This window comes from Juglans regia, chromosome 3 (genome assembly GCF_001411555.2).
Source record: "Juglans regia cultivar Chandler chromosome 3, Walnut 2.0, whole genome shotgun sequence".
Taxonomy (NCBI): domain Eukaryota; kingdom Viridiplantae; phylum Streptophyta; class Magnoliopsida; order Fagales; family Juglandaceae; genus Juglans; species Juglans regia.
In genome coordinates, this window is record NC_049903.1 from 7,517,578 (window position 1) to 7,545,061 (window position 27,484).

At 34.6% G+C, this 27,484-nt stretch overlaps 2 protein-coding genes across 4 annotated transcripts; both read right to left on the minus strand.

The window, feature by feature from the left end:
• Positions 1-5,595: 5,595 nt before the first annotated feature.
• On the minus strand, positions 5,596-8,114 carry LOC108985426 (protein PHLOEM PROTEIN 2-LIKE A9-like). The gene is made up of 3 exons (XM_018957717.2): positions 7,936-8,114; positions 6,508-6,590; positions 5,596-6,302 (listed from the first exon to the last, which is right to left on the minus strand). The coding sequence occupies exons 1-3, from the start codon at positions 7,993-7,995 to the stop codon at positions 5,927-5,929; spliced, it is 519 nt and encodes a 172-aa protein (XP_018813262.1). The 5' UTR covers positions 7,996-8,114; the 3' UTR covers positions 5,596-5,926.
• A 2,869-nt stretch (positions 8,115-10,983) lies between these two features.
• LOC108985425 (exocyst complex component EXO84C-like) lies at positions 10,984-18,300 on the minus strand. 3 transcript variants are annotated; one of them, XR_001995189.2, is made up of 8 exons: positions 18,069-18,300; positions 16,307-16,401; positions 14,635-15,676; positions 13,451-13,972; positions 12,903-13,091; positions 12,309-12,445; positions 11,902-12,223; positions 10,984-11,258 (listed from the first exon to the last, which is right to left on the minus strand). XR_001995189.2 is itself a non-coding variant. In XM_018957716.2 (7 exons), exons 1-7 carry the CDS (start codon positions 18,162-18,164, stop codon positions 11,986-11,988), a joined length of 2,319 nt encoding a protein of 772 aa, XP_018813261.1. In that variant the 5' UTR covers positions 18,165-18,300; the 3' UTR covers positions 11,659-11,985. The 3 variants fall into 3 exon arrangements, 1 of the variants encoding a protein (XP_018813261.1); XR_001995188.2 differs by having other exon boundaries at positions 10,984-11,312; XM_018957716.2 differs by lacking the exon at positions 10,984-11,258 and having other exon boundaries at positions 11,659-12,223.
• Positions 18,301-27,484: the final 9,184 nt, after the last annotated feature.

Consider the following 27,484-nt stretch of genomic DNA (forward strand, 5'->3'; position numbering starts at 1 on the left):
GATCGCCACATACAGTACACAATTTTGAATAATTGAATTAGTCATTAGTTCACAATCATCAAGATTGAAAGAGTATATAAGATAGATTAGTAAATAGCCTAATGCATAGGAGCATAAAACCTAATATAAGCAAGCATCTATGAGTTTTCATCTTTTTCTACTTTAATAAGAAAAGTTTGTTCCAACCACAGAATTTCTATGAATTTCTCTACATTTCTTTTGGGTTGCTCATCTGTACGTGAAAGATCAATTACGATCACGTATTAAAAATTTAAAAGCTTTGCATGAAAGTTTCAGCTCTACAAATTAACCATAATTGACAGTAGAAATCAATGCACGCATGTCATGTTATCTCCAACTATGAAGAAGATGTAGCGAGCTCGTATGAAGCAAATCCACTCTCTATGTTCATGCTCTCACGTTCTTTCATCATTAAAGTAAGTATCTTATGTTTTGGAAGCCCCAAAAATATGATAATTGTAGAAAATTATTTTATCTAAATAATTTTAGTTAATTAAGAATATTATGATATTTAAATTATATTAAAAATTCTAATTATTTTTATGGTTTTATTTTTTAAAAAATATTTAGCAAAACTTCATCATTTATTTAATGATAAAATATTAGTATTTTATAAATTAAATTTGATTTTAAATGTATGATATGATATTTATTTTTAATTATCTATTTTAAGTGAGTTTATTTAAATGCATGATTTGATCTATCGTTTGATCAAATCTAGAGACTCAAGATGAAGGATTGGGATTTAAAGGTCCAAACCTTAACTTTTCTCCTAACTTTTCCCTCTTCAGTCCTCCCTCCCTCCCTCCCTCCAGCCGCATGCCTCTCTCCCTCTCAATATCTCTTCTCCTTGGCTCCTCCTAGCGCCGTTGGCCTCCGTTGCCGCGTCACCACCAAGCCCAATCACTGACGACCTTCCCACGACCAATCTCTCTCTCTCTCTCTCTCTCTCTCTCTCTCTCTCTCTCTCTCTCTCTCTCTCTCTCTCTCCTCGCAACAGGCCGAAGCCCGTAGCCCTCTCTTCCTCTCCCTTTGATTTCCCTCCATTGCACCGCCACTGTGCTGCCATGAGCAGCTCCTCCCACAAGCTTCGATAGCCACCTCTTCCCCGCAACTCAGCTCCCCGACGCAGTGCCCGTAGCTCCTCCCTAGCCCCACCACGCAACGCCTTTACACGCACGGGTTTCTCCTCGTAGCGCCACCGTTAGCCAAGCCCACGCCACTGCACCACCACGACGGCCTAGATCCGCTGCCTACAACCCACGACGCCACTAGCAGCCTTCCACGGCACCTCCCCTGCTCCTCCATGCCCAACCGAGCCTCTACCTATCCCATTTTGTGATTTTGTAGAATTAGGATGATTTACTGTGAGTTTGTGATCATCCTACGGTGAATTTGAGATGATTTACGGTGAGCTTGGTTTATGCTTGCTGTGATTTTACGATCTGTTGTGGTGATTTCATGATTTTGTGTGCTGATTTTGTGATGATCTGTTGTGGTGATTTTGTGATCCGTTTTGTGATCCGTTGTGGTGATTTTGTGATATTTTGGGAAGAATATTGCTATGAGAATGTAGAGAGGGACGAAGAAGAAAAGCTTAAAATAAGAGTATTGTTTATACTATTCATTACTGTTCATTGGGCGATAAATGCTTTTAAGTATAAGGAGATATATCCTGAATATTGAATGGCCTTTTAAGTAATAATTATAAGGAATATTTGATAAATCATATTTGTACTTTTCTATATTAAGATTTGACACCTATATTTCTTAAGAAATGATATTTGCAATCGTGAAAAGCGTAAATGTTACACAATTCTTTTTTAAAAAATGGATAAATATGGGACCTAAAAGAAAAAACTAATTTTTTTAATAATGAATCTCACTCTTTTTCAAAACGATTATGCGGTGTTTACGCACTCCACAATTATATGTAGCATTACTCATATTTAAAAAAAAAAAAAAAGCAGTGATCATACCATGACAAATTTTAGATCAATCTCAATATTAAAAATGTCGTGATCTATAGACTTTCACATGATAATATTTTTCTTTTATTTGAAAAAATGAAACTAAAATTGAAAAAAAAAAACTAAGATGGGGAGGTCTGAAGTGATCTTGGATGATCTAAGTTGATATGTGAATAATAATGTTTTGTAAATCTCATTGAGATATGTTTGAATATATGAAATATGTTGAGATATGTTTAACTTTTTATGAGAAATTAAAAAAGTTATGATTTTGATCAATAATTAGTTTGAAATGAATTAAGATGAGCTCAATCGTCAAATACAACCTTAGTCTTGGCTACTATTCAACAGCCACCCGCATGGTGTCCAAGATAAGATGATAATGAGGAGATCTATGATTGGCCAAATTTAGCCATATATTGTGATGGCTTAGACTTTGACCATCATGAGGTACTAGGTGAATACAACAACCCCATGGTTGCATGTATATATGCAGGCCATAATGAGGAATCCAACCACACCCGATCGAGTCAGGGTCATTTGCCCATTGGGTGCATGGTGGCTAGCTACCCCTTTTTAATTTATTTAAAAATTTATAGTTTTTGTTTCATCTTTTTAAATAAAAGAAAAATATTATTCACATGGCATTAATAAGTTTGATAAGTTAATTAGGGTGTATAAAATTTTCCATGAATGAATTTGATTCAACATTAATTGTCCTAGCAAGAGTCGTTATTTTTTGTTTTTAAAGACACAAATTATGTGCCGAATCTCAAGTACCTAAGCAAAGAAATTAATTGACCAAATTAAATTGATCATGACAATGATTCTCATTTAAATGGATTCCTTACAGCCTATATATATAAGTTATCTTGGACGTACATTTTCAAAATAGAAAATTCGAGTTAGTTGAATATAATGTTAGATAAGGTTAAAATTCCGTACTTATGATTGAAGGAAATAGGAGAGTAATTTTCATTTTCGAACTATTAAAGCTACCGCACCACCAGATGAGCAGGCCATTGACTCAGCACCTATAGGATAGTACATGGCCTTTGCAGTAACCGAATGATACAGAATCATCTAGAAGAATATTTTTGTAATAGAATTGCTTAGCTTTACAGTGAAAATTAATTCCATCTCTAAATTGTAGTTTGTTAGGACCTCTGTGTTATATATGCACACGAGAACAGTGCATTGTATAGAGTGAAAGAGTCTGTAAACCTTTTGTAGAAGTTATAAAATTTAGTCTTTTATGAGGCATTCTCTCAAGCACTTTATGTGCATCATTTTCTTGTTTTATCATCTTCTTCATTTCCTCTTTATGGTATCAGAGCCCACATAGGACTCATCCATTTCGGTTCCTGCAATTTACTATGGCAGCAGAACAATCTCCCTCCCCTCTTCCTTCCTCCATCACAAGTTTAGCTACCCATTCCATTATTGTCAAGCTCAATATTGACAATTACCTTCTATGGAAGGCTCATATACTCCTTTTCCTTCAAGGCTATCATTTGTTTGGATATACTGATGGTTCAATACCCATGCCTCCACCTACAATCGATGATGCTCCTAACCCAAATTACATGAACTGGATTCTTCAAGACCAGCTCATTTTATCTGCCATAAGCTAGTCCCTCAATGATATGTCCTCACCCAGGTCCTCAAATGCACAACTTCTAGTGCAACTTGGTCCTCTCTTCTCACCCTCTTCTCCGCCCACTCCTCTTCACACATTATAAGTTTCAGTTAGCAACCTTAAAGAAAGGTACATAAAATATTTCGGCCTATTTTCATAAAACTCTAGTCACTTGCATCCTCTCTCAGTGCTGTTGGGCACCCTCTCTCTCCCTATGAGTTCACCATCTACCTCCTTGCTGGATTAGGATCAGACTACGAATCAATCGTTAGCTCTCTTACCACAAGTCCCGAACCCTTATCTTCTTCCCAAGTCTTCAGTTACTTATTAAACCATGAGTCCAGTCTTTCTCACTAGAGCCATTCATTACTCTCTGCTAGTCCTATTGCTGCCAACTCTACCATCACTCAACCAACAAACACCTCCACCCCATCTAATCGTGGTTGTGGTAGGGGCAGGGGTCGCAATTTGTTTTCCCCAAATCCAAATTTCTTCTCTAACTTTGTTCCTCCTCGACCCACTTGTCAAGTCTACCATAAATCTGGCCCATCTCCTGCTACTACAAATCAGATTTGATCATGCCTATTTATCGTTTCCTCCCCTTTCTCTCACAGCCAATTACATAGCTCTTCCCCCTTCCACTTCGTCCCTCAGTCATTGGTTCCTTGATACAGCTGCAACAAATCACTTGACAACTAACTTTTCCAATCTTAATCTAGATTCCAATCCTTACCAAGGTCTTGATCAAGTCAGTATTGGCGATGGGTCATCCCTCCCCATTAAAAACACTGGCACATCACAATTCCTTACTTCCTTCCGAAAATTTTTTCTTTGCAATCTCTTGCATGTTCCATTAGTCACTCATAATTTATTATCAATTCATTAATTTTGCCTTGACAATTCTGTGATTTTTTAATTTAACTCTTCTTTTTTTTTTTATGAAGGACAAACATACTCGGGAGGTTCTTCTTTACGAACGTTATAAATTATCGATTACAAATCAAAATATTATTTTTTTCTCAAAAGATAAGCTTCATTAATAAAATTTCCTTAGTACAAATAACTTAAAAGAGTATATACACACAAGTTAATAAAAAAAATTAGGAAGGTGGATCTTTGTCACTGTGAAAATCCAAGAGACTACATGGTAGAATTTTGATCAAGGGTATACTACCATATAAATTGTTAGAAGCTGCCCATTAGCCATTGCGCAATAGAATGCAAGCACAAGAACAATGTATCTTTACTGCGTGCTAGCTCTTTAGGCTTTATAACAATTACATGATTAATTAATAGATATTAATTCCTTTATTTAATTAGATAATTTATGACCAGGAATCAATAGCTATTCTAAAATTTTATGAATAATGCTACATACAGAATAGAGTGTGCAGAAGTCGTATAATTGCTTTGAAAAAATAGCAGAGTCTATTATTAAAAATTTAATTTATTTTCATGTAAGTCTTATATTTATTCACTTTTTTTAAAAAGATTACACAATATTTATGCACTCCATAATCACAAATATCATTTCTCAAATTTTAATGGTAGCCGGCGGCCACTCTCACAATGATAGGACAGGACGGAACGGAATGGAACAGAACATGACTCCCGAAATTAGGTTCTGGGTTGGCTGGCCACCCAAAATGCAAGCAAAATCCTAGCTATTGTCTTTTGTTTTATATTTATATAAATTTATAGGTTAAAGATTAAGAAAAGATCGAAAGTTTCCACAAAAAAATTATTTTTTTGATTTGGGAGAGTGGGTATTGAATTTTATGCCTCTATTTTAAAAGTTGAAGGTTATATCAATCAGGTCACAGGTATTTGATTTAAAAAAGAATCTTATTAAAACCTAGCTAGTTATATTAATATATATAAAATCTCATATTGTCACGTACGTTATACATATATGGAAAGTATATATAATAATTAAACACTACAACTGATACTTGACAGGGTAAAAAAACAAAAATACAAATTATAAAATGATCATTCATTCATATATATAATTAAACACACACAAATTAATTAGACAAATGATCTGATGATCAGTACTAGTACTGCTCATGATGCATGCAGCTAGCTAGTACTAATAACAATTGTCTTTGATTTGGTGGGCTTATTACACTCACTACTGATCAGTACATATATATTTATATAGATAATAATAATAATAATAATTAAGATATATAGATAGATAGATATTCGCGCATGCATGCAGGTAATAATGGCCGGCCATCATGTTCTGATATTGTAAAATGGATCGGATATAGATGAGTGAGCTTTGCTAATTTCACGCTTCTCTGATGTAAGCATTGTGAATTTTGAGACCTCCCTTCCATTTGCCGCTCCAGACTTCATACATACCGAAGTAGATGGTACTGTCAGAATTGGGAGTAATTTGGATTTTGAGTTTGTCATCAGCTTGAGGAATTTCGACGGGATTCCCATTTGTGAAAGCATCCAGGCTTGCTCTCTTCCAAGTGTACCTTCCCCTTCGCCCTTGCTTGGCCATCACGTAAACCTTGCTCCCATTCCAACCAAAAGCTTCTTGTGTCAATGATATCTTGAACCCTATTTCGTACGTCTTTCCAGCCACCAGATTCTCGCGTGAACCGGTTACCTCCAGCCATGATACCTGTACCAATTCAACAGCCCTTGTCTTTTCCCTACACAATTTTTTTTTTTAAATAAATTATATTGCATCAGTAAGCTGAATTAGTCATGAATATATATGCATCTACGTACATACGTGTCTTTGAAATTCCATATATGCATGCTGATCATCAGATAATTTGGCACATTCATCACTTTGGAAATTAAAAATCAGAAAAAAAAAAAATTGCACAAAAATACATGAATTGTGAAACTTACTGATCAGGAGGTAAGCGCCAGTAGCGGGGGTCACTGCCCCACACAATATTGAGTGCTCTTGGATAAAATATAATAGTATCCCCCTGCATGCATGCAATACGCGTAAAATTAAATAAGATCTCAATATATAACATCATGTGTATGTATATATATATAATGATCTCGAACATTTAAAGCTATATATGTACATAAAGAGAAATACAATTGATACACTATATATGTGTGTGTGTGGGTGGGTGGATATTTAACATTTTGCAGCAATTAACCTATATATACATATATATATATATATATAAAGGTAAATATATATATACAAATATATTATATATATTATGGTATTTAACATTTAGCAAAGGCCAAGAATACGTATCAATTAACATGATCATTTCAAATTATTAGGATTGATCTCGTCATCATGATGATCAACGACTCAATTAAAAATCCATTCAAGTACCAATTAATTATATATTTCTTGTCAGCATGATCAGCTAGTTGCATGGTTCGCCTCTTAATTACCATGATGCACGCACACTGTGAGAAGAATTTCCATTTCAAGTATTTCCCTAATGTTTTCTACTCCACAACCCTTTGACGTCCCACCATATATACGAGAAATTTTATGTACAGTTCTTAAGTGAGGACTACATGCGCAGACTCATTAATATATTTCATTAAATGAAAATTATTATAATTTGAAAGAGATATTATTGTAATTTTAAAAAACTTTTAGAGATAAAATTATCCAGACTTGCATATGATATATATATATAGAGAAGTTAGCTAGGGAATTATAAATAGCCTGAGAATATTATTGATCAAAATCTAGCTTATAGGTGCTCGGCGCGTGCCCTCCGGCCTTGCATGCATCTTCCAGCTTCAACCTCCAAAATATATAATTTAGAAGATGCTTACCACTTAAAATTTTGAATATATTATATACTTTTGTCTTTGTTGGCACTGTGTATCTAAGAACAAAGTCTCGACTTATAATCTCAAGGATGCGTAGGCTCTCGGCAAACCTAGGGGCTATTTCTTGCAAGTGGACCTCCGGTATTTTAATGGAAATTAAGTTCTTCAAATTAATCCGATGGTCACTAGAAATTAAATTGTTTACACTCAAGAGGATTCAAACCTTAATTTAGACTTGGAGGGAGCATATGTATCACCAAAATCAAGATATTTACCACTTGAGCTAACAACCTCAGGCTAGGAGTTATTTTAAACATATATACACCCTCCATTTTACAATTCGATATATTTAAGTATTTCAGTCCTCCGAAAGGAAAGAGATATGACATTTGACATAACTCATGAACAGAATTAAGAGGCTGGGTTTCCTCCAATGCATGAGATATGAAAATATATACGTGACACACTATTATATGACACAAAAAATATATATATATATTTATATATATTGATGCTTGCCTGAGATTGAACTAGTTCGGGATCAGATTCTGCATCATGATGAGGTTTAGTGGTTGACATTTGGGTTTCAAAGAAGTGTGTACTGTTTCTGCTTTGATCTTTCCTTGCTTCTGGCTAGAGAATGGATCGTCTGGCCGGAGGAGCCTTTCTTTTTCTGATATGTTAAGACACGGAAGACAATGCATATATATACATTTATTTACGCGGCCTGCAGCATGCATGCTTAATTGCTTATGTAATGAAAGATTACCATTGCCTGCCACAAGTAAAGTGAATGGGAAAACATGTTGGAAAGCAAGCAAAAGCTAGGAATCGAAGCGCGCGATTGACGACTAAAGAAAAAGGTGCCTTAGTTGTGTTAAAAAACGCATATGTTTGGAATTTCAGCAAACGATATTCCAACCAAATTCAAGAAAATAGCTAGGAAGAAGAGAGAGAGAGAGAGAATTTTTGGAAATTGGGTCTGCATTACCACACGTAAAGAACTAGTTCCCTAGCCGGCCGCTATCATCGGCCACTTGGGTAAGTATATAGCATCATCGAATCCTGGCCTACGTACCTAATTTGTTCAGATCGAATAAATCAAAGGATGGAGTAGTTTATGATCTTTTCTACTCTACGTGTGATGCCTGCCCTCCCGGCCTCTTTCTTGAAAATAAGAACCATGCACGCCCCTTATCATGATCAGCCATTATCGGGAATCTAGATCTTATATCGATGACCAGTTTTAATTTGGCCTTCAAGATCAGGAATATTACACTTTTTTTCTAAAAGAAGAGGTTGACATCTTAATTTTATTAATCAACGCTAACTTTTTGACGGAAAAATACATTTTATAGTATTAAGCTTAGGGGTACTAGTTATAATAATAAACCCAAAAACTAATTAACTTTGTAAAAAACCATATTAAAAAAACGTACCCTGATTACTTGACAAAAATAAAAATAAAACAAAAAACTATACCCTATCCGAGTTGCATGTCGATCTAATTTATATCCATCAATACATGTATACCGTAACATGATGGGCAATTATTCTAAGTTTCTAACTGGACTAATTGATGTAATAGACGTGTATTTCTCTACCCATTTTGACTAGGAGCAGGAGCTAGCAGATAAGGGTCAAAGCCTTCTTTTCCGACTAATAATTATGTTTAAAGGGTCACCAATTAAAAAAAAAATTATCTACTTATAATTATTTTACAATTCTATGTAAAATAGATCATGGTAGTTCTATAATATTGAAAATTTATTTTTAATGATAATGTTTAAGGTTACAATTCCCCTCTCGATCTCTCTCTCTCTTAAAAAGGGGTGCAAAGAAAATTGTAGTCTACGTACTGTGTACTCATAAAGAGAGGAGAAATTTCCTCACCCACTTAAATTCTTCGATCTTCTTCTTTTTTGTTCTAATTTGGCTACTAAACTATTAATTGAAGTTGTTACTTTAATTGTCTTCATTAATATTAAACACAAGTTGTAATTTATCTTCTCATTAAGATGTGACCATTAATTAAATGAATGAAAAATAGATAACAGATATTAATGATTGAATCTTAAAGGAGGAAGAAAATTATAAATGAGTGGATATTTCTAATATAAGTTTAATAGTTTGGTAGTTATATTACAAAGAATCGATGATAATGCAAGAATCAAAGTATAATTATATGTAGAAAAACGCTAGTCTGCCACCCCAAGTGTACCGCTCAGTTTGACCTCTTGGTGAATTTTTTTTTTTTAACCAAATGATGATAGAAGTGATTTTAAGTGTATTGGTGTATTTTTTTATTTTTTAAAAATATTTAAATACATTAAAAAAATGTGAATAGGAAAATAAAAAAATAAAAAAAAAAATTGTTATTGCAACTAGCGGTGCTACTCGGGCGGCATAGTAACACCACTCTTATATATATATATATATAAAATAAATAAATAAATAAATAAAAGAGAGATAATTGACAACTTCAAGTTTAAACACTTTTTTTTTTTTTAAATGTTATCGCAGAAATTAAACTGAGTCTTAAAAACTATCAGGAAATTTGCAAATGGGTTCAATCCAATGGACACAGAGAGCCACTAATTTGTATGAAGTTGACATGACTGGTGGACGATGGATTGGATGGAAAGGGACCGATTCCCACGCGACCCTTTTTTACTTTCTGCCAAGCGCACAACTTGATTCACTACCTCAAAAACTAATCGAGGAATCTAATTTTATGCCACCATTACCAAGTTGGGATTCTAATATATCTGTGTTCTGTCATTTTGTTTTATATCTTTCGAAAAAAGGCAAGAGTCACTGAGGTTCAATCGTGACTGAAAGTGGATTCGGACGCAGAAATGTTGGGAACCTTTCTAGCTCATGCATGCCATATGGACCAACCAAAAAAAGACACGAATGTTTTGTTCTCACTTTTTATAAGTTATTTTTTATGGGCAACTGGTGTTTATGGAGGCTCGACCTTGGACATGACACACCGTCCAAACCGACATCCCCCCGGGGGGCATCCGATGAGAATTTAAACGTAGCAAACTTTCATTGTTTCTTTGAGTTGTCAAAATTCCAATTGGCAGCAAGAAAGAAGGCAAAAACAAAAGGAAAAACATAAGTGTAGGTCAAAACACCTATTTGGAATGGATATTGGATACAGGTGAGCGAAACACGTATTCAATTTCTACACTACTTGAAGCACTCACTTTCTCTCCACTTTTGTGATCTGGGTGCAATTAATGGTTGTATACATATAGATCTTTTGGTTTTAAGTAGCCAAAAGGCTTAATGTAATTCTATTAGAACTTTTTAACAAAATGTTAGATGCGACTTGTGAGTATTTAGAACTTTGGAAGAATCATTTTGAGGGGAGACATGAGGTTTGGAAGGGAAAACTTTGCAATGAACATGTATGTTTGAAAGTCAGATTATGCTTTCTTGACTATTGCAGAATCTTTTTATTTGTTTATGATAAGTTAAACTATTGTAGAATCTTTTAAAGCGAAAATGCCAATGAATGACATAATAAATTATTAAGAGATATAAAGTACCCTATACCGATTAATAACTCGTTATTAGATTTAAACCAAACAAGATAAACATGGCAAAATTACCACAGACGCCTGAGGAAATGAGCAGACAAAGACAAAGGAAAGGAGAGAGAGCGAGAGGACTAATTACTTATTTTTCAGTAGTAGAAACTATTCTAGAATTAGTACAACAACTTCAGCTGAAGATGACAAGACGCTCCCCGCAATTATTAATCAGTCCCATTTTCTGCAGAGCAATGGATGCAGAAACCAAATCCTGGGGGCTGTCACAGGCTTTTGAAGCTGCAGATGCACAAACTTCTCAAGTACAAGTGGCTGGAAGAACCCTTGAAATCCCTTTTAATCACATAATGTAAACTAACATTATTGGTATTAGCCACAAATAGACTATAGAAAGTATGAGAGGATTCATTAATTTCATGCACGAGCAAGTTAAAGAATATTTTGGAGTACAACCATCTGGAGACAATTTTGATTCCTGATTACTCCCAAACACAATCTTGGCCAGTTCTCAAAATCTTAATTTAACCAACCACTACAATAAATTGGTTCTATAGGATAATATAGAACCATATCTGATGTAAAAAAATTCTGTTTATCAGAAACGGATGAGGACTGCTTAATCGATGACTCATAGGATAATATAGAACCATATCTACCTATAAAAAAAATAGAAAAAATCTACACAACTTCCTACTATTTACACAATTCAATTGAGGACTGCTTAATCATGCTTCTTTGTAACATTTCAAAATTAGCAACAATTCACATCATGATACATGTAAACGTGACCAAGTGCAGCATCAATGAACATATTTCCTACAACACATTGAGGCTATATTGCAAAGAATTGTAACTCAAATCTAGAGTAGAAAATCTTGATCTAGAAAATCCATCTCCTAAGATGTACAAATCTGAAGCTAACCTTCTTAAAATTCACTGTCAGAGTGAAAGGTAACAGCCAAAACTTGAATCCACGGTTTTCCCCCTTTGAATAGGAGAGAAACTTTCAGTTCTCAGGATCAGTGAAAATAGGGCTATCAAGTTCACCCATACTTGCAGAAGCAAAAGACTCAAAAGATTCCAGCGTTGAGAGGGAAGAGGCAGTCTCATCTGAATCTGTCACAATCTCATCAGGCAGAATGATGTGATCTTCATCGACTTCAGATGTATCTGACCCAGGTTCTAATAATTTGTTTATTGCTGATTTAGCAGCTTCAACAAACCACTCATCCTCAGGGAGGGCACTAATGTGACATGGCACTTTTAGTTTCAAGTGAAAACAAGGGGGGAAGAGTGAGAAGGGAATTAGAGAGAGAGAGAGAAGCCTACCTTTGTGGGTCTATGCCTCTAGCAGAGAAGGTCCTAATTGCACGAGCAATTATGGCTGATGCACTCTGGTGAACATTCCGAGATGGGTAGCCAGCGAAACGTGCAATTTCAACAGTGAAGTGCATATCAAGAATTAACTGCCAAGACAAAGTCGATTTTCAGAGACAAAGCGTGGTCATTCAGCCATATCTATTTAGGATGATACAACCACTGCTCGCTATTCATGACATATATAGTCACCAAACTGCTTTCAATATAAGTGTCCCTCTCGTATTGTATCCAAATTTTTCAAGACGTTATTTTGACAAATCTTTATTGTCATGTACACATATCCCAAATCTCTATTAGTGCTTCATAGATAGATTGCCAACACTCAACTTTTTTTTGATAAGTAAAGATTGCCAACACTCACTTGAAACTGAATAACTAAAAACCGCAGAATTTGGTACTATAGACAAAAACTTAAATAGGAAGACTTCGGATGAACTTCAAGAGAACATCTTACTTATGCATTAATTGAAACAGATTCTATTCTTATGTGTATATATTAAAGAATTTCACTGAAAAAAGTACAGTTTGGAAGGAAGCAAGTACCTGCTGCAACCCAAGTGGCTGAAGGGGAGTTGAATCATCCTCAAACACCCCCCAAAATTCTTGTTCATCAGACAACCATATTACAACTGTCTCTGTCAGCCTAGCTAGTAAGATTTTTTGTAGTTTGTCTTTTCCATGTAACACATCTCCAGCAACAGTAGACAACTGCTGCAGCTTAGCAAATAATGCCTGCAATAATAACACAAATCTCAGTATTGCCACTACACAGATACAATGTCTTACGGTTATATGCCTGGAAGCAAGAAAATGAAGACATGATGACAATATTCTGACTTTCATGAAGAGAAAAAAGTAAAAGTAAAATCGCAACCACCCCCAACTCTTAAAGAAACTTATAGAGCATTTGTACTATACTGCTTAGAAGGATTTATCATTACAAGAATTTTGATATAGCTCGTGTCAACAATGCATACAACTACGAAAACTAAAAAGAAAAATAACATCATCATATGGAAAGCTTGGACACAAAAAGGTTCAGTGTTGAAGGACCACAAAAAAGCACTCCAACATACGAGAAAGAGGATGACCTGAAATGGAAGTGAAGGCAGAGGGTCAGAGCCCCAGTAGAGATCCTCCCCAGCATTCAAGTAAATTTGTGCATCTAATCGTGTTTTTCCTTCACTTGCATAGATGAAACTCACAACATACTGCAGACAGAAGTGATCTTTAAGCTTGTCAAATGAGTGCTGAAGATGGCGCTTCCAATCCTTCAATTCTATTGTAGAGCCTGTACCAGGCACAACATTTTCAGCGGGTCCACTTTTTGGTTCATTGCTTTCATTCTGCCGCTTCCAAATAATCATTACAGCATTTGGTAACAGCTCATCTAAAATGGTAAATGCTATTCCCAGGATTGCCAGCTGTTCTGAATCTGTTTCAGCTCTATAGGGTATCACTTCTTTCAACTCTATAAAATTGTCATCATCAGAGGGGCCTGATAGAGCTTTGATCAAAGCATCCATGTATTTATCAAACAGCTGTGAGATTTTACTTAATACATTTCCTCCAAAATGCATAATAGCCAAGGGGGTTAGCTGTTCCAATATATCCTGTAATGGATTTTTAGAGTCCAACGTCACATTATAAATGAAATGCATGGGAAAGGAATTGATGTAACAAACTATTATATGCATCAAAGCATTTGAACAGAAGCCTAGTTTCACAAGCGCAACTATTACCTGCAGCAGGTCAAGAACTGCCTTAAAAATTTAATCAACTCAAGTTGAACCATAGGAATGCCAAACCTCACGGGGTCATTATCCAGTTATTGGTATCAAAATATAATCATATAGCCATGGACTCGAAGACCAAATTTCCCAAGAGTAGTAGGAAGTACGCTTTAATGAATCATCTTAAGATGACTCATACTTCCTCTTGAAATTATGTTCTCGATTCTTCTTTCATAGAAAGGGAAACATTTGTCTGAAGTGACAAAGATGATATTGACATGGTCTATTTAGTGGATTGTGCTCTTTCCAGGTTGCGCCTGTTTTAAATTGTTCTCTCTAACCAAAACAAGAAACAAAATAGAAAAACAAAAAAAACATGTGGTCCAAAATCAAGTAATGACTTAATTTATTAGGTAAAAATATGAGTGAAACTCATCGATACCATGTGCAATTTAATTTATGAAGCGCTTGCTGTGGTATGAGAACAAAGATAAATTTATTGCGTCCAGATAGCCAAACCATATCGAAAGAGACCAACTTACTTCGACAATATACATAAATCTCATTCCGCTCTCAACAAGAATGCCCTCTGATGATGTTGCGAATGCAGACAATGAAGCTGCAGAGTGAGGTGAGAATAGACCCTCATCAAGTTCTACCAAATTGAAAAGTAATCTTCTGGCTCGTCTGAAATTCAACTCTAGAACTTCTTCAATGTAAGGTCGCAAAAGCACTAAAAGTAATTTTGACAGTTTCAGGCCTTGTGATTCCAACATGGAGCAGTAACTGAGACTAGCCTGAACACAAATGCTAGCAGCTCGTAATGCAGAATCTGTCTCATAAGAAGGTCCATTCTCTTTCGCCAACCGTACAAAATATTCAATTTTCCACTCAGCCCATTGAACGATTCTGTTTGTATAATTAGGATCATCACCAAATATTGAAGCAGACTCCTTTATTGTCAGTGAAATCATTGAAAATACAAGTTTAGATAATGTAGCAGAAAATGTTTTTGGACAGACACAACACGAAGGAAGAAGAACCTCAATGTTCTTTTGGAGGCGCAACCCATTAGATTTTAGGAGTGAATGATGTGCCAGAGGACCTTTTCCAAGTTTAATTAAATCAGATAAGGCCTTCTTCATCTCCAGAACACCAACAGAAGGCTGTTCAATAATTTGAACCAGTTGATCTTCAAGCATTGCTTTTCTTTTAAAAAAAGCAGATTTGTACTCTGACACTTCACCTACTGAATTATCTCCAGAGCCTTTCAGCTCCGAAGAATTTCTCTCTTCAGCATTTAAAGCCTCTAGTGCTTCTTCAACTCTGTGTTCGGCCAAGAGAACATCAACCTTCTCCAAAAATATTATCTTATCATCATCCCTTTCACTTGCCAAGGGAACTTGAAGTTCAGAAATATCAGGGTCTTGCTGAGCTTCATGGTTTTCACCATTAGATTGCTTCCACTCTTCCAATTCACGGCAGACACCAGTCATTAAATCCTGAACAAGGATCCCTTGAGCTGAAATATGCTTTTGCAGCTCAATTAATTCATGTTCCATTTCCACAGCCTCTTCAGATATTCTACAATATATCATTAAGATCAAATCATATGTACACGGATCATACATAATGTTAATAGCCCAAAATCATTAAATAAATTATCATTTCTGCCCTAATTTAGAGATTTGAAATTACTTGAAACCTCGAACGCATGTTTCTAATCATATGGTTAAACCTAAGAAAAGATTCCAGCACCCCGGCATCAAGGCACAAACTTTTTCTCTAGCCCGAAGAAAGGACATTTTCTAACACCATTGATTGGACTACTAAGCTGACAGCCTTGTGGTCCAGATAATGGCTACAGAATCCTACCATTACAATCTGTCAAGAATGCTGCCACGTGGACTAAAAATTAATTCTCTCACTCTGGATTAAACTAGCCAATTTCAAACTAGTAACAACAGCTTGAGTTCATTACCAACGGTGATCATGATAGCACACTTGGCCAGAAAATGACAGGTTTGAGCAATAACACTTTTCCGTTGTACCAAACGTGGAAAAATATTAGAAAACAATTTCAGGAAAAATTTGTAAAACATCAATAAAATGAAGCAATAGTGCATTCCAAGTCTCCGACGCCACAGGCAGAGGCTACTATTTACTCTTCATTTATGTAGTTGCTCATGATGCGCCATGCGGCATTTATATTACCTCAAGAAAGCCAAGTATTTTGCGTGCATATTGCCACATAAGTTCTCCACGGCATCCTTTAAATCCAAGAGCTCACAACAAAGCTTTCTTATTCCCTACACAGAAAAACATGTTTAGCTTATGGGAAAAAACCAAGGCTCGAAAAATTGGAATTTGGCAAGGACCGATTCAATGAATCGGGTGATTCATAACAATTTTGAATCGGTTATTTCAATTTTGTTAAAAAGTATTAAAACTCATATATAATGCAATTCAAGCATTTAATATCACGTATAGAAGAGTATAAAGTATAAATTCATTGACTAGTTTCAAGAAAAATATGATATCAATCCAAATAGTTTGAACAAACATGTAAGTTATGTATTTAACCTCAATTGTTGACATTTGTTGCCTCATATAAGAAGAAGATCAAGACCATTAAGTTATAAGCGCATGGAAAATGTAGAATTTTATGCACAACCACAAATTTAATATAAAATAATCATTCATCTTTTAATTTTTTTTTCAATTAAAGAAAATAAAGAATTACATGTTTTATCTTTGAATTTTTCTTAGATTCTTATTGAATAAAATAACGAAGAAGTTAATATATGTTTAGTGCTATCATATTTTTGTTCAAGAAATTAAAAAAAAAAAAAAAAAACTCAGTTGACAACTGAAAAATAAATACAATTTTGAATTAGTTGGAATTGATCTAAAATCGGCTTCAATCGACCTAAATCAGTCAATTGAAGCAGTTCAGTGAACGATTCAAAAATTTTACTAAAATTGGTTCGGTTTCTAACCGATTCAATTTGAATTGGTTGAATGAAACCTTCTTTTTTTTTTGCCTTGGAAAAAAAACTATGATTAAATAGTAAATTAACATAACACAACAGCGGAAACAATATTATAATTCTTGTACTTGAAACCCCTGGAACAAAATTCATCATAAAAGATGCCTACTTTAGACGTTGTTATCCCAGCCCAACTCTCAAAATAGGGTGCATGATTTTATGTCCTCGTCCCAGCTTATCCATACATTTACTGAAAGTGTAACATTTTCAGGTCTTAAAACCAGAAACAACCTCTTCCACAAACATTTCCTAGAAGGAAAAGTTAAAATGCACCGTTTATTTTAACCCAAAAACAAAACCATCTACTTCAGCATCTCTCTCGAACACTGATGTACTTGTTATATTAAATTCAAAAGAGTGTAAATGCATTAGAAGACAACCCCTGAGGCAAATGCACATTGTTTCTGGACAACTTACATTAAAATATTGAAGAACCAAAAATAAGAGAGCAATATTAGATCCAAAAGTGATGCAAAGCGGGGCTAAGGCTGAAAAATTGGTAATTTTCAAACAAATGAAACTGAGAAGTGTGGGAAGGAATAGGAACTTTCCCAGGGTAGAATTACCAATACTTTCACCACCCTATAAACGTTAACGGGAGTCATCGTATTGTAATCTAATATTGAAGATCCCAATAAGTCCAATCAATTCACTTCATGCTCAGTGGTAACTTGAAATGGAATTTTCGCAGATAGCAAAATCTGATTTTTTTTTCCCTCCAATAGACTTGAATACTCACATTAAAAGAAAGAGCTGTGTTCAAGCAAACACCCATTGACCCAAACAAAGAAACATCATTCAACTATTAAATTGGGAATGAATTCCCATACAGTCAAATGGCAAAAACAGTTAGATTTGGGATCCCATATATTTTATCGAACATGGAAGTTGTAGTTGGGTAGAAAAGGAGGAAGAGATGGATAAACCTTTTCAGTCTGGGATTGGTAAAGCGAATCGACCTTCGACTGTGGGATGATTCTTTCAATTGATGGGAATTCGTCGTCTTCTTCACTGCTCTCCATTTCACACACCTGTCTTCCCTTCTCTTCTTCTTCAACGGTTGCTCAATAGTCGGTCATGACTGATTTGAAAAGCAAGGGAAATGGAGAGGCAGACGGAACATATGTCCTGAAGTAGCTGGCGTGTTTGGGACATCGGGACTTGTGTCGGTATATCATAGATTTTCACCACTTCTTTTCGCTGTTTTCTACGGTGGTGATTTCTTTGACTTTCAAGCCGTTAATGTTTTTAATCGGATTTAATATTATAGCATCCAATATCCGGTCTTCGTATGCCGCCTCTTTTTTTTTTTTTTTTTTTTTTTAGGAAGAAGGCTTATAAATAGATTTTATAAAAATAAATTTATAAATTAATATGATTTAGTATGTTAGATTGTAAAATTATTTTTATTTAAATATAAATCTAATAAATTATATGAAATGATATTAATTTTTTAATTTAATTTTTTGAGTTTTTTGTGGATGCATTTTAAAAAAAAATAGAACAATACAATTATAAAAATCTCTATTTCTTAGAAAAGCACCTCGTGACATGACATGTAATTTCAACAAGGGAGAGGATGTGTAATATTTTCATTAGGGTTTCGATTAAAATTATTATATGTTAAAGAAGATTGAAATAACGGTGTATTAATATAATTAATTTCATTACAAATGGAATTTACACATTAGAAGGGGTAAAATTATCCTTAGCTCATATGGCATCTCAAGCTCAGTCTAAAGGAGGATCCCATTAGAAAAGAATGAAGAAAGAGAAAATAGGAGGGAAACAATGGTTGAGGAAGGAAAAAATATGTAAGAGGAAAATGAAATGATACAACGAAAATGAGATAAGTGACATAAAATAACAATTGATAGGAAGAAATTTGGGTTCGAAGACCGGGGGATTCGACTAGGAGACTTTGGGGCGACTAGAGAGTGAGAGTTTTTTCAACCTCCAAACGAGAAACTGTAGCTTTATTATTTGCACAATGAGTCATGATAGATCATGAGAGACTGTCAAATGATCTCATTTATAGTGGATTTGTAATCCAAATGACCTATGGATGTAAGCTCTATGTCGAACCACATAAATCTTTATATCTTACTCTCTATTTATATTTATTATATTTAGTTCCTATTTACTGCAATGGATATACATACAGGCATTATACTGCGATTCCGAATTGCCATCGTGGCCCCCAAATCACTCCAAACAAGGCCTGAACCATCATCATAGACCGAGAATGACTCATTCACCCCCTTCAGCTTCTTCTTACAAAACAAACATCAACACACATATTTAAGGACAAAAGGTTTTTCTAGTTTGAGGCAAAATTATGAAAATCTAAACATGTACCAACATTTTAATAATTGGTTAGATCTAATAAAAAAATCTAATTGACTTATCAATGTAACTAAAAACAACAAAATTCAAAATAAAAATCACTATTTATTTTCGAAGATGGAGTGATTAAAAATCTAACATAGCCACTGAAGACCATTCTTGTCATGATTAGAAGACTAATTAAATAAAAAATTCTCTAAACATGCGTGTTTCTTGACTGCCATGAAGTCGATATATGTTTTATTAACAAAGATTTAAGAAAGTTTCATAATTTTAGAATTTTTTTAGATGTATTATTTACTAGTTTGTGGAAGTAGATAAGAAATTATCAAGTTTTTTTAGTCGTTAAATTCAGGATCCCATGGGATTAGTCGAGGCCGTGTAAGCGAGCCCGGACACCCACAGTTCTAAAAATAAAAAGTTTTTTTAAAAATATAATTTATTTCGAGATTATGAAAATGCATTGGTAAAGTTGATAAGTTAGTTGAATATAATTTTTTATAAGGGTTTTTGATTTGATTTACTGTAAAAATTATTTTAATTTATATATATTTTTTACTTTTCAGTAAAATCTAGGCAAGTGTTTTGATGAAAAATTAAAAGATATTTTTAAAAAAAATTATAATGTGTATGGTTTGAAGTTTTTAAAAAAAAAAGTTACTCAAATACATAACATAAAGATTTATTTCATTTCATGTTATTGATCTTTCAATACAAAATAAAGAATGTTGACTTATTAAACTGGTCCGCAAACGAGGAAGATCTCTCTATTTCCTACCTCTATTCCAATAAGTCGAAAATAAAGCTCGTATTTTCTATTGAGTAATTTAAAAACAACACTCTAAAAACATAGAAATAAAATTTCGTTTATTTGAGGGCATCAAGTTTTGGAGGGGATGGTTCAAGACTTAAAAGCAACACTCTTGGGGTGTGTTTGATCGAACCCAACTCAATTAATTTCAAACCAATTATTGATAGGATCAACTACTTTTTTAATTTTTTGTAAATAAATTAAATTCATCTGAATCTACTTCATACATTTCAACATAAAAAGTTAAAGAAAAAACCTACCGAGAGATTCTCCCGATAAAGTCTACCGATTCTAACTTTTTTTTTTTTTAACTTATTGATTAAGAAAGTATTTTTTTAATGAGTTTGTGACTTTTTTAGAAAAATATATATATGATTAAAATAATTTAAAAATGTTTAAAAAAACACAAAATTAAAAAAGTACAAAATGCACTTATCGGTGGGCAGTGTCAGGACACCTCTCAATGGCCCTAGCACTGCCCAAAAATTAAACACATCTCAACCAAAAAAATTTAAACCCATCTAGATGGAACCCACAAAATACTACTATTCATAACTCAACTCAACTCATCTCAATATCCAAACGCAGCCTAAAGTGACATGGCTCTTAGAGAAATACTATGAGGAAATCTTACATCACACACCTCCACCTAATCAATATGTGATTTATCATTTTTATCCTTCTAAAATATACACATATTTAAGCATTAAAATATAATGACAATATAAATCATTTGTAGAAAGTGTTGTGGAAGTTGAAAATTGTAAACCCCCTTCTGTAGACTTAGGGATGTCACGTGCTAATGTACATATTATCAGACAAGAGATTTCATAATTTATTAAATCAAATTAAATAAATAATTGAAGCTTGAAATTAAATCTAACTGCTCCATCGAAGCATGACTTGCCTACTCGTACTAATCATCATTCTCACCTGAATGGTTAAAAATATAAAATAAAACTAAAATGAGTTGTAGACTCAGTAAGAAGCACATCACAACGTAAACACAATAAACGTAAGGATTTTTATAAAAGTTTTTATGTTCAGAGCTTAAAATCATGATTGATCATACTGATGCTTATGTTATGCATGTCGTGGATTGATTTATTCGAATTAACTGATGTTCTGACTTATCTGATTTATCTGACTAGCCAACACACTTAACCCTATATGCGAGATTGTGCATTGCCCCCACATCTGGCGGCCGCAAGGGGAGCCACTGAGTAGTATTCTGGCAAACTACGGCAGACCACACTTGAGTCCTTGGTTTGCACATCCACCTTGAAACTGCATTGGTATCATGCATCTAAATGACCATCTGATTAAACTAATATGATCTTATCTTGCATTTAAACTTAAGAAAGCTTACGTATCTTATATAACATGATATGCATGACATACATACTAATATAAATAACAGTAAAATGTTGAATCTGAACATAAAGCAAAAAATTAACATGATCATATGCTATGATGAATGACATGCATGCATATATCATGACATGCGAGATACATAAACACTGGCTTTCAATAATTAGCTTTAATAATAATCTATATGACTAACTACTGTGCTACTTCTAATTTATAATCAAGCTACTTACCTCTTAGCTCTGCTTCCTGAATCCTATTTCATAGCTTGCCATCTATTCAAAGTACTCATTATTGCTAAAATCTTATAGAAAATCGTGTTGTATTATCCTGCTTAATTAATACATACCGTGGAGAATAATTTAATAAATATTATGTTAAATAGTTGAATATTAATATCATATAATTAATTGAATACTAATAACATATTATCACTTTAAATTATAATTTAGTAGAATAATTGAACTTTATATAAGCTATTAAAATAAGTCACGGAAATCTTAATTCATAAAACAAGTTAAATTTTTCTTAGCATTAACATAATTATTCAATTTTACAAGAAATCTCATAGATAATAATATCATTTAAATATTCTTAACACGTGTCTTTATTTTCAATTAATAACTTAGTAGAATAATTATATCAAAATCTATTATGGTAAACAGTAGAACTTTGTTTATTAAAATAGACTTCATCAAATTTAAAGCGTTCAAAATAAAATTAAATACTTACAATTTACTACTGAAATTCAACTATAAAAATTTAATATTAGATAATATAATTTAAATGTTTAATTATTTTCTCTAAGAAAAATAAAGTTTCTAAATTAATATGAAGTAAAACTAAACCGAAGTTAAAATATTAAGTCCAATCCATCATAAAATTAAGCCAGTCAAGCCCATCCTAAAAACACAATTGAACTTAGGAATGGAACCAACTTTAAAAGCTCACGTGAAACAGAGTCAGCTCTCGGTTAGAGGGCATCCTGGTAATAAACATGAATCTTTATAAACTATTCGGGGAGACCAAAAATAAAAAGGCAATCTAACGTGTCTGAGATTAACCGAGGAAATCACCAGAGAAGGAGGTCGTGCGATGGGGTCTGTGATTCACCAATGGAAGAAGACGCACGACAACGGATCTGGGAGGCCGGATGTGATTGACAGCAAGGAAAGCTTCGAGGTGGCGCAAGGGTAATAAGATGTGATCCAGACGGTAGTTTTTGTGGCTGCCTAGATGGTTTCCGACGAAATGGGGTGGATGGTTCGGGTTCATGCATGTGGCTCTCTTTTGGTGTTCATCGTTCACAGTGGTTGTGAAACAGTTCTGAGGCTGGGCCTAAGGGAGGTGCCTTGACGTGGCTGTGGGCGTGGAGGAGATGACATATGGTGGTGCTAGGCATGGCTAAGATTTGCTACTCTGTTTTTGGGTTGGTAAAACATAAGTGTTTCTTGGTGATGTTAGGTTGTTTCATGCGACAAAGACCTTAGACAGAGGAGGGCTGACTTCGGATGACGTTGGTGGTTGATTATGTGCTTCGGTGGTGGCAGAACTCCCTTTACAATGCTACTTGGTGAAGTGGTTGGCCATAGTTGAGATGCCGCAAGGGTTCGAAGCCTTGTGACGCTGTCTTCTGTTGGCGTGGGGTTGCTGTATGGTTTGCGTGATTGTCGATTGAGGTGTTGTCTTGGTTTCTGTTATGTACCCGCTCGTATATGGACTGTATTGAGGAAGGCGTGTAGGAATGAAGTGGATATTCTATGATGTAAATGGAAGATGCAGGTAAGGTGTTTGTGAGTTTGACAGAGTGAATTAGAATTAAACGTAATGAACCCAAAGTAAAGAACAGTAATGTAGAAAATAAAGGAATGAATCAAGAACAAGAAGACGATGATATGGCTACGTTGGGGTGAGTTTGAGGCCACCCACTTCCTCCATAGATGCAAATAATAGAAAGTTCAACTATATTCCTGAATCAAGATAATTCTCCCACAAGGACTCCCCACTACATATACTCGAGCCAACACCTCTAATTGACCATAACCAACTAAGCCCATGGGCCACTAAACAGATTAACAACTCAAATACAATAAAAAGTAACAACTAATTTGGAGGCCCATCAAGCCCGGCCCAACTTAATTGGATTCATTACATTACCCACCCATTCAAAGAACCTTGTCCTCAAGGTTGAAATATTGATGCAACTTTATAGTATCCGTTCCAATTTAACATTTCATACTTAGCTTGCTTCTTCTCCACCCCTTGCCAACAGCTACTCATGTCTTCATTGCCATGGGTCATAACATCCTCTCCCCTTCAAAGGAATCTTGTCCTCAAGATTAATAATAATGGTGCAATTGTCACACACACTCCAAGATCAAAATATTGAAAGGTATAAAATAGTATAGAAGAGTATAGATTGCAGGCTCTATGCAATCTTCTGAGATCAAAATCCAATCCTAATCCATGCCCCAAAATCATTCTGAATCATAATATCAAACATAACGCCAAGCTTCCCAATCACATCACCTAAAACAAAAGGAGATAAGTACTGGTCACTAGCTTTAAGTCTCTCACTCCATTTCTTAAAAGCTTCCACCTCATATCCAAATAAGCACATATGGCCAAAGTGTACAGTAGAGAAACTATATTTAACCTTATTTCTTTTTCCTTTCCTCTGTCAAAGGGCCACAATATTTGTTCCTCTATCAGTTCCCAAGGTTGTGGCAAATTCATCTCATACTACTAAAAAACATCCTTAAGTGGCAATATATCAAGCAGTTGAGGGGTACTATTCACCCCCTCATCCCATTTGCCACCAACATTCAAAAGAGATGCATGCCACATAAACTGTGGAAGAAGCAAGTGTACAACACTAACAATGAAATTTTTATGCTTCAAATGATCACGAATTAGACCAAGAAACATCTTCCCACACAGTCAATTGCACACGTGAAATACCATCCACATCCACATCCACATCATTAAAAGTGAATGATATTCATTTATCGCAATAAACTTCGTCTCTATCATTACAATACTCACAAATCTCTCTATTGATTCCAGACAAACTTCCATCATCCCATGATCTTCCTCTATCAAAAGGTGCAAAAAAATCTTTAAAGGGCAAAACATCAAGCAAGTGAGGAGCAAGGGAAAGCATAAAAAATGTCTTTCCAAGGAACATATAACGCCAATTCAAATTGTTTCCAACAAGTCCACCATAAACATAGCCTAGAGCTACTCCACATGGTATACATATGTAAAATGTTGCAAACCATGATGTGTTTTGATTAGCATGGGCACTATCATCTATAAATGGAGCAGCATGACTTATGAAAGAAGCCTCTCCAACCCCAATCAACATGCGACATAATGCAATGGAATAAAAAGTCAAATGAACTATCAAACCCAACCACAACAATTTTCCAAGTAGATAACCCAAGTAAGGTGGATAACGTGACCTTATCAGGTCTTACCCCTTTCTCAAGCATTTATTTAAACAGGTTCTCTACTCTAACCACCTTCCCACACTCAGCTATTTTTACAAGAGAAGTGTACCTTACATCATATTCTTGAAAGTGTACACACAAATATACCTTATCCATGAGGGTGTAGAAAAAATAACGAGAAATGCTTGAGCAAATGGGTTTAAGAAGGAAATCAAGAGTCTCTTGTTGATGGTGCTAGATACCAATTGTTATGTACCTGCTTGTATATGGACTGTATTGAGAAAGGCGTGTAGGAATGAAGTGGATATTCTATGATGTAAATGGAAAATGCAGGTAAGGTGTTTGTGAGTTTGACAGAGTGAATTTGAAATAAACGTAATGAACCCAAAGTAAAAAACAGTAATGTAGAAAATAAAGGAATGAATCAAGAACAAGAAGACGATGATATGGCTACGTTGGGGTGAGTTCGAGGCCACCCGCTTCCTCCATAGATGTAAATAACAAAAAGTTCAACAATATTCTAGAATCAAGATAATTCTCCCACAAGGACTCCCCACTACATATACTCGAGCCAACACCTCTAATTGACCATAACCAACTAAGCCCATTGGCCACGAAACAAATAACGACTCAAATACAATAAAAAGTAACAACTAAATTGGAAGCCCATAAAGTCCGGCCCAACTTAATTGGGTTCATTACAGTTTCACAATGGATTGTTGCCGCGAGGGTGATTGACGTTATTTGCGGGTGAGAAATGAAGAAGGGTGGTGCATGGTTGTGGCATTAGGCGGCAACTTGATGTTGTACGTGATGTTGAGGTTGCCATGTACGATGTCTCATGGTCTCTACGTGACGTTTTTGTAGCTTTCTTCTCAGTTTGGATTGCAGCTAGCATGGGGAGGTGTTGCGTGATGGTGTAACGGAGGCTAAAGGTTTGCTATACGTGGAGAACATGGGGAAACTGAGGTGTGACAACCCTAATATTTCTAGGTTGAAGATGATACGAAATGCATTGAGGGTATTTATATATACGATTTTATGGGTATTTACAAGCGGGATTTTGGCTTTACAATGGTTTTGGGTCTAACATTTGGCCCAATTCAAACTATCCAAATTATTTTTTAAGTTTGCCCACATTTTATATGACGTCTGGAATAAGCCCAACTCATTCAATAAATATTAATTAGGCTTCAACCTAATAATAAAGTCCCAATAAAAATTTCTATAATCCACCAAAATAAATGTTGTGGCCCGTAACCTATTCAAAATTATCTAATAAGGTGAAATTGAGCTTTCCAATATGGCCCATCAACTGTACTATAGGCCCAATAAAATTATCCGTATTTCAACTTTGGAATCATCGGGCCGGATTGTTACAAAACTCCCAATAAAATCAAGATTTTTGCATGGAAAGCTTGTAGAGAAGGCAAGTGGATGTTGAAGATGAGTCTTGGATATGCAAGAACAATCTGGAAGACCCTCAACATGCTTTAATTTACTGCCCTTCCATTCGAAATTTGTGGAACAAATACATTCTTGCTATACTGAACATTGAGAAGGAAATAAACATACTAAATATTGCACTGTTTGTACTGGAAAAGATCAATATAAATGACTTGACTATTTTTTTTGTTATAGCTTGGAGATTTTAGTTTAAAAGGAATAAGATGGTAGCAAAAATGATTTGTATTGAACCTACAAATGTGATTGAGCAAAAGATTCACTAGGATCTAGAATCTTTACCAAGTACAAAATCAAAGACCATGGCTACCTCAAATTGAATGTGGATGGATGAATGTTTTTTGGTTAACATAAGGCAGTTGTGGGTACTATTCTAAGAGATGACAAAGGTGAAATTGTGATGGCTACTAGCAAAGTAGAGAATCAAGTAACTGACCCATAAACAACTGAGCTTCTAACTATGTTTCGAGGCCTACAATTATGTGCACACTTAAATTTTTCTAACTTAATTCTCGAAAGTGATTGAATGTTGATGGTCAGGGAATTACAAGGAGAAAAATCGTTTTCATCTCCTGGAAACCTGCTCAAAGCTGAGTACAAAATCCAACATGTACATAGGATAAGAAATGAGGTAGCACATAGGCTTACAAATTATGCTTGGAATGTTGAGAATGTTGAAATGTGGTGGGATGATGCCTCAATATTTGCTTCTCAAGCTATTCGGCTTGACATAAATAGGATATAATGGTTTTTTTATCCCATTAATGATATGGTCTTATTATAAAATATATATAAATATATATATATAAAATAATAAATTATATATTGATTAAGTAGAATTATGCGATATTTACGTGTAAAAATTTCTATTTTGTTAATGGGAAGATTTTAGAAATGAGAA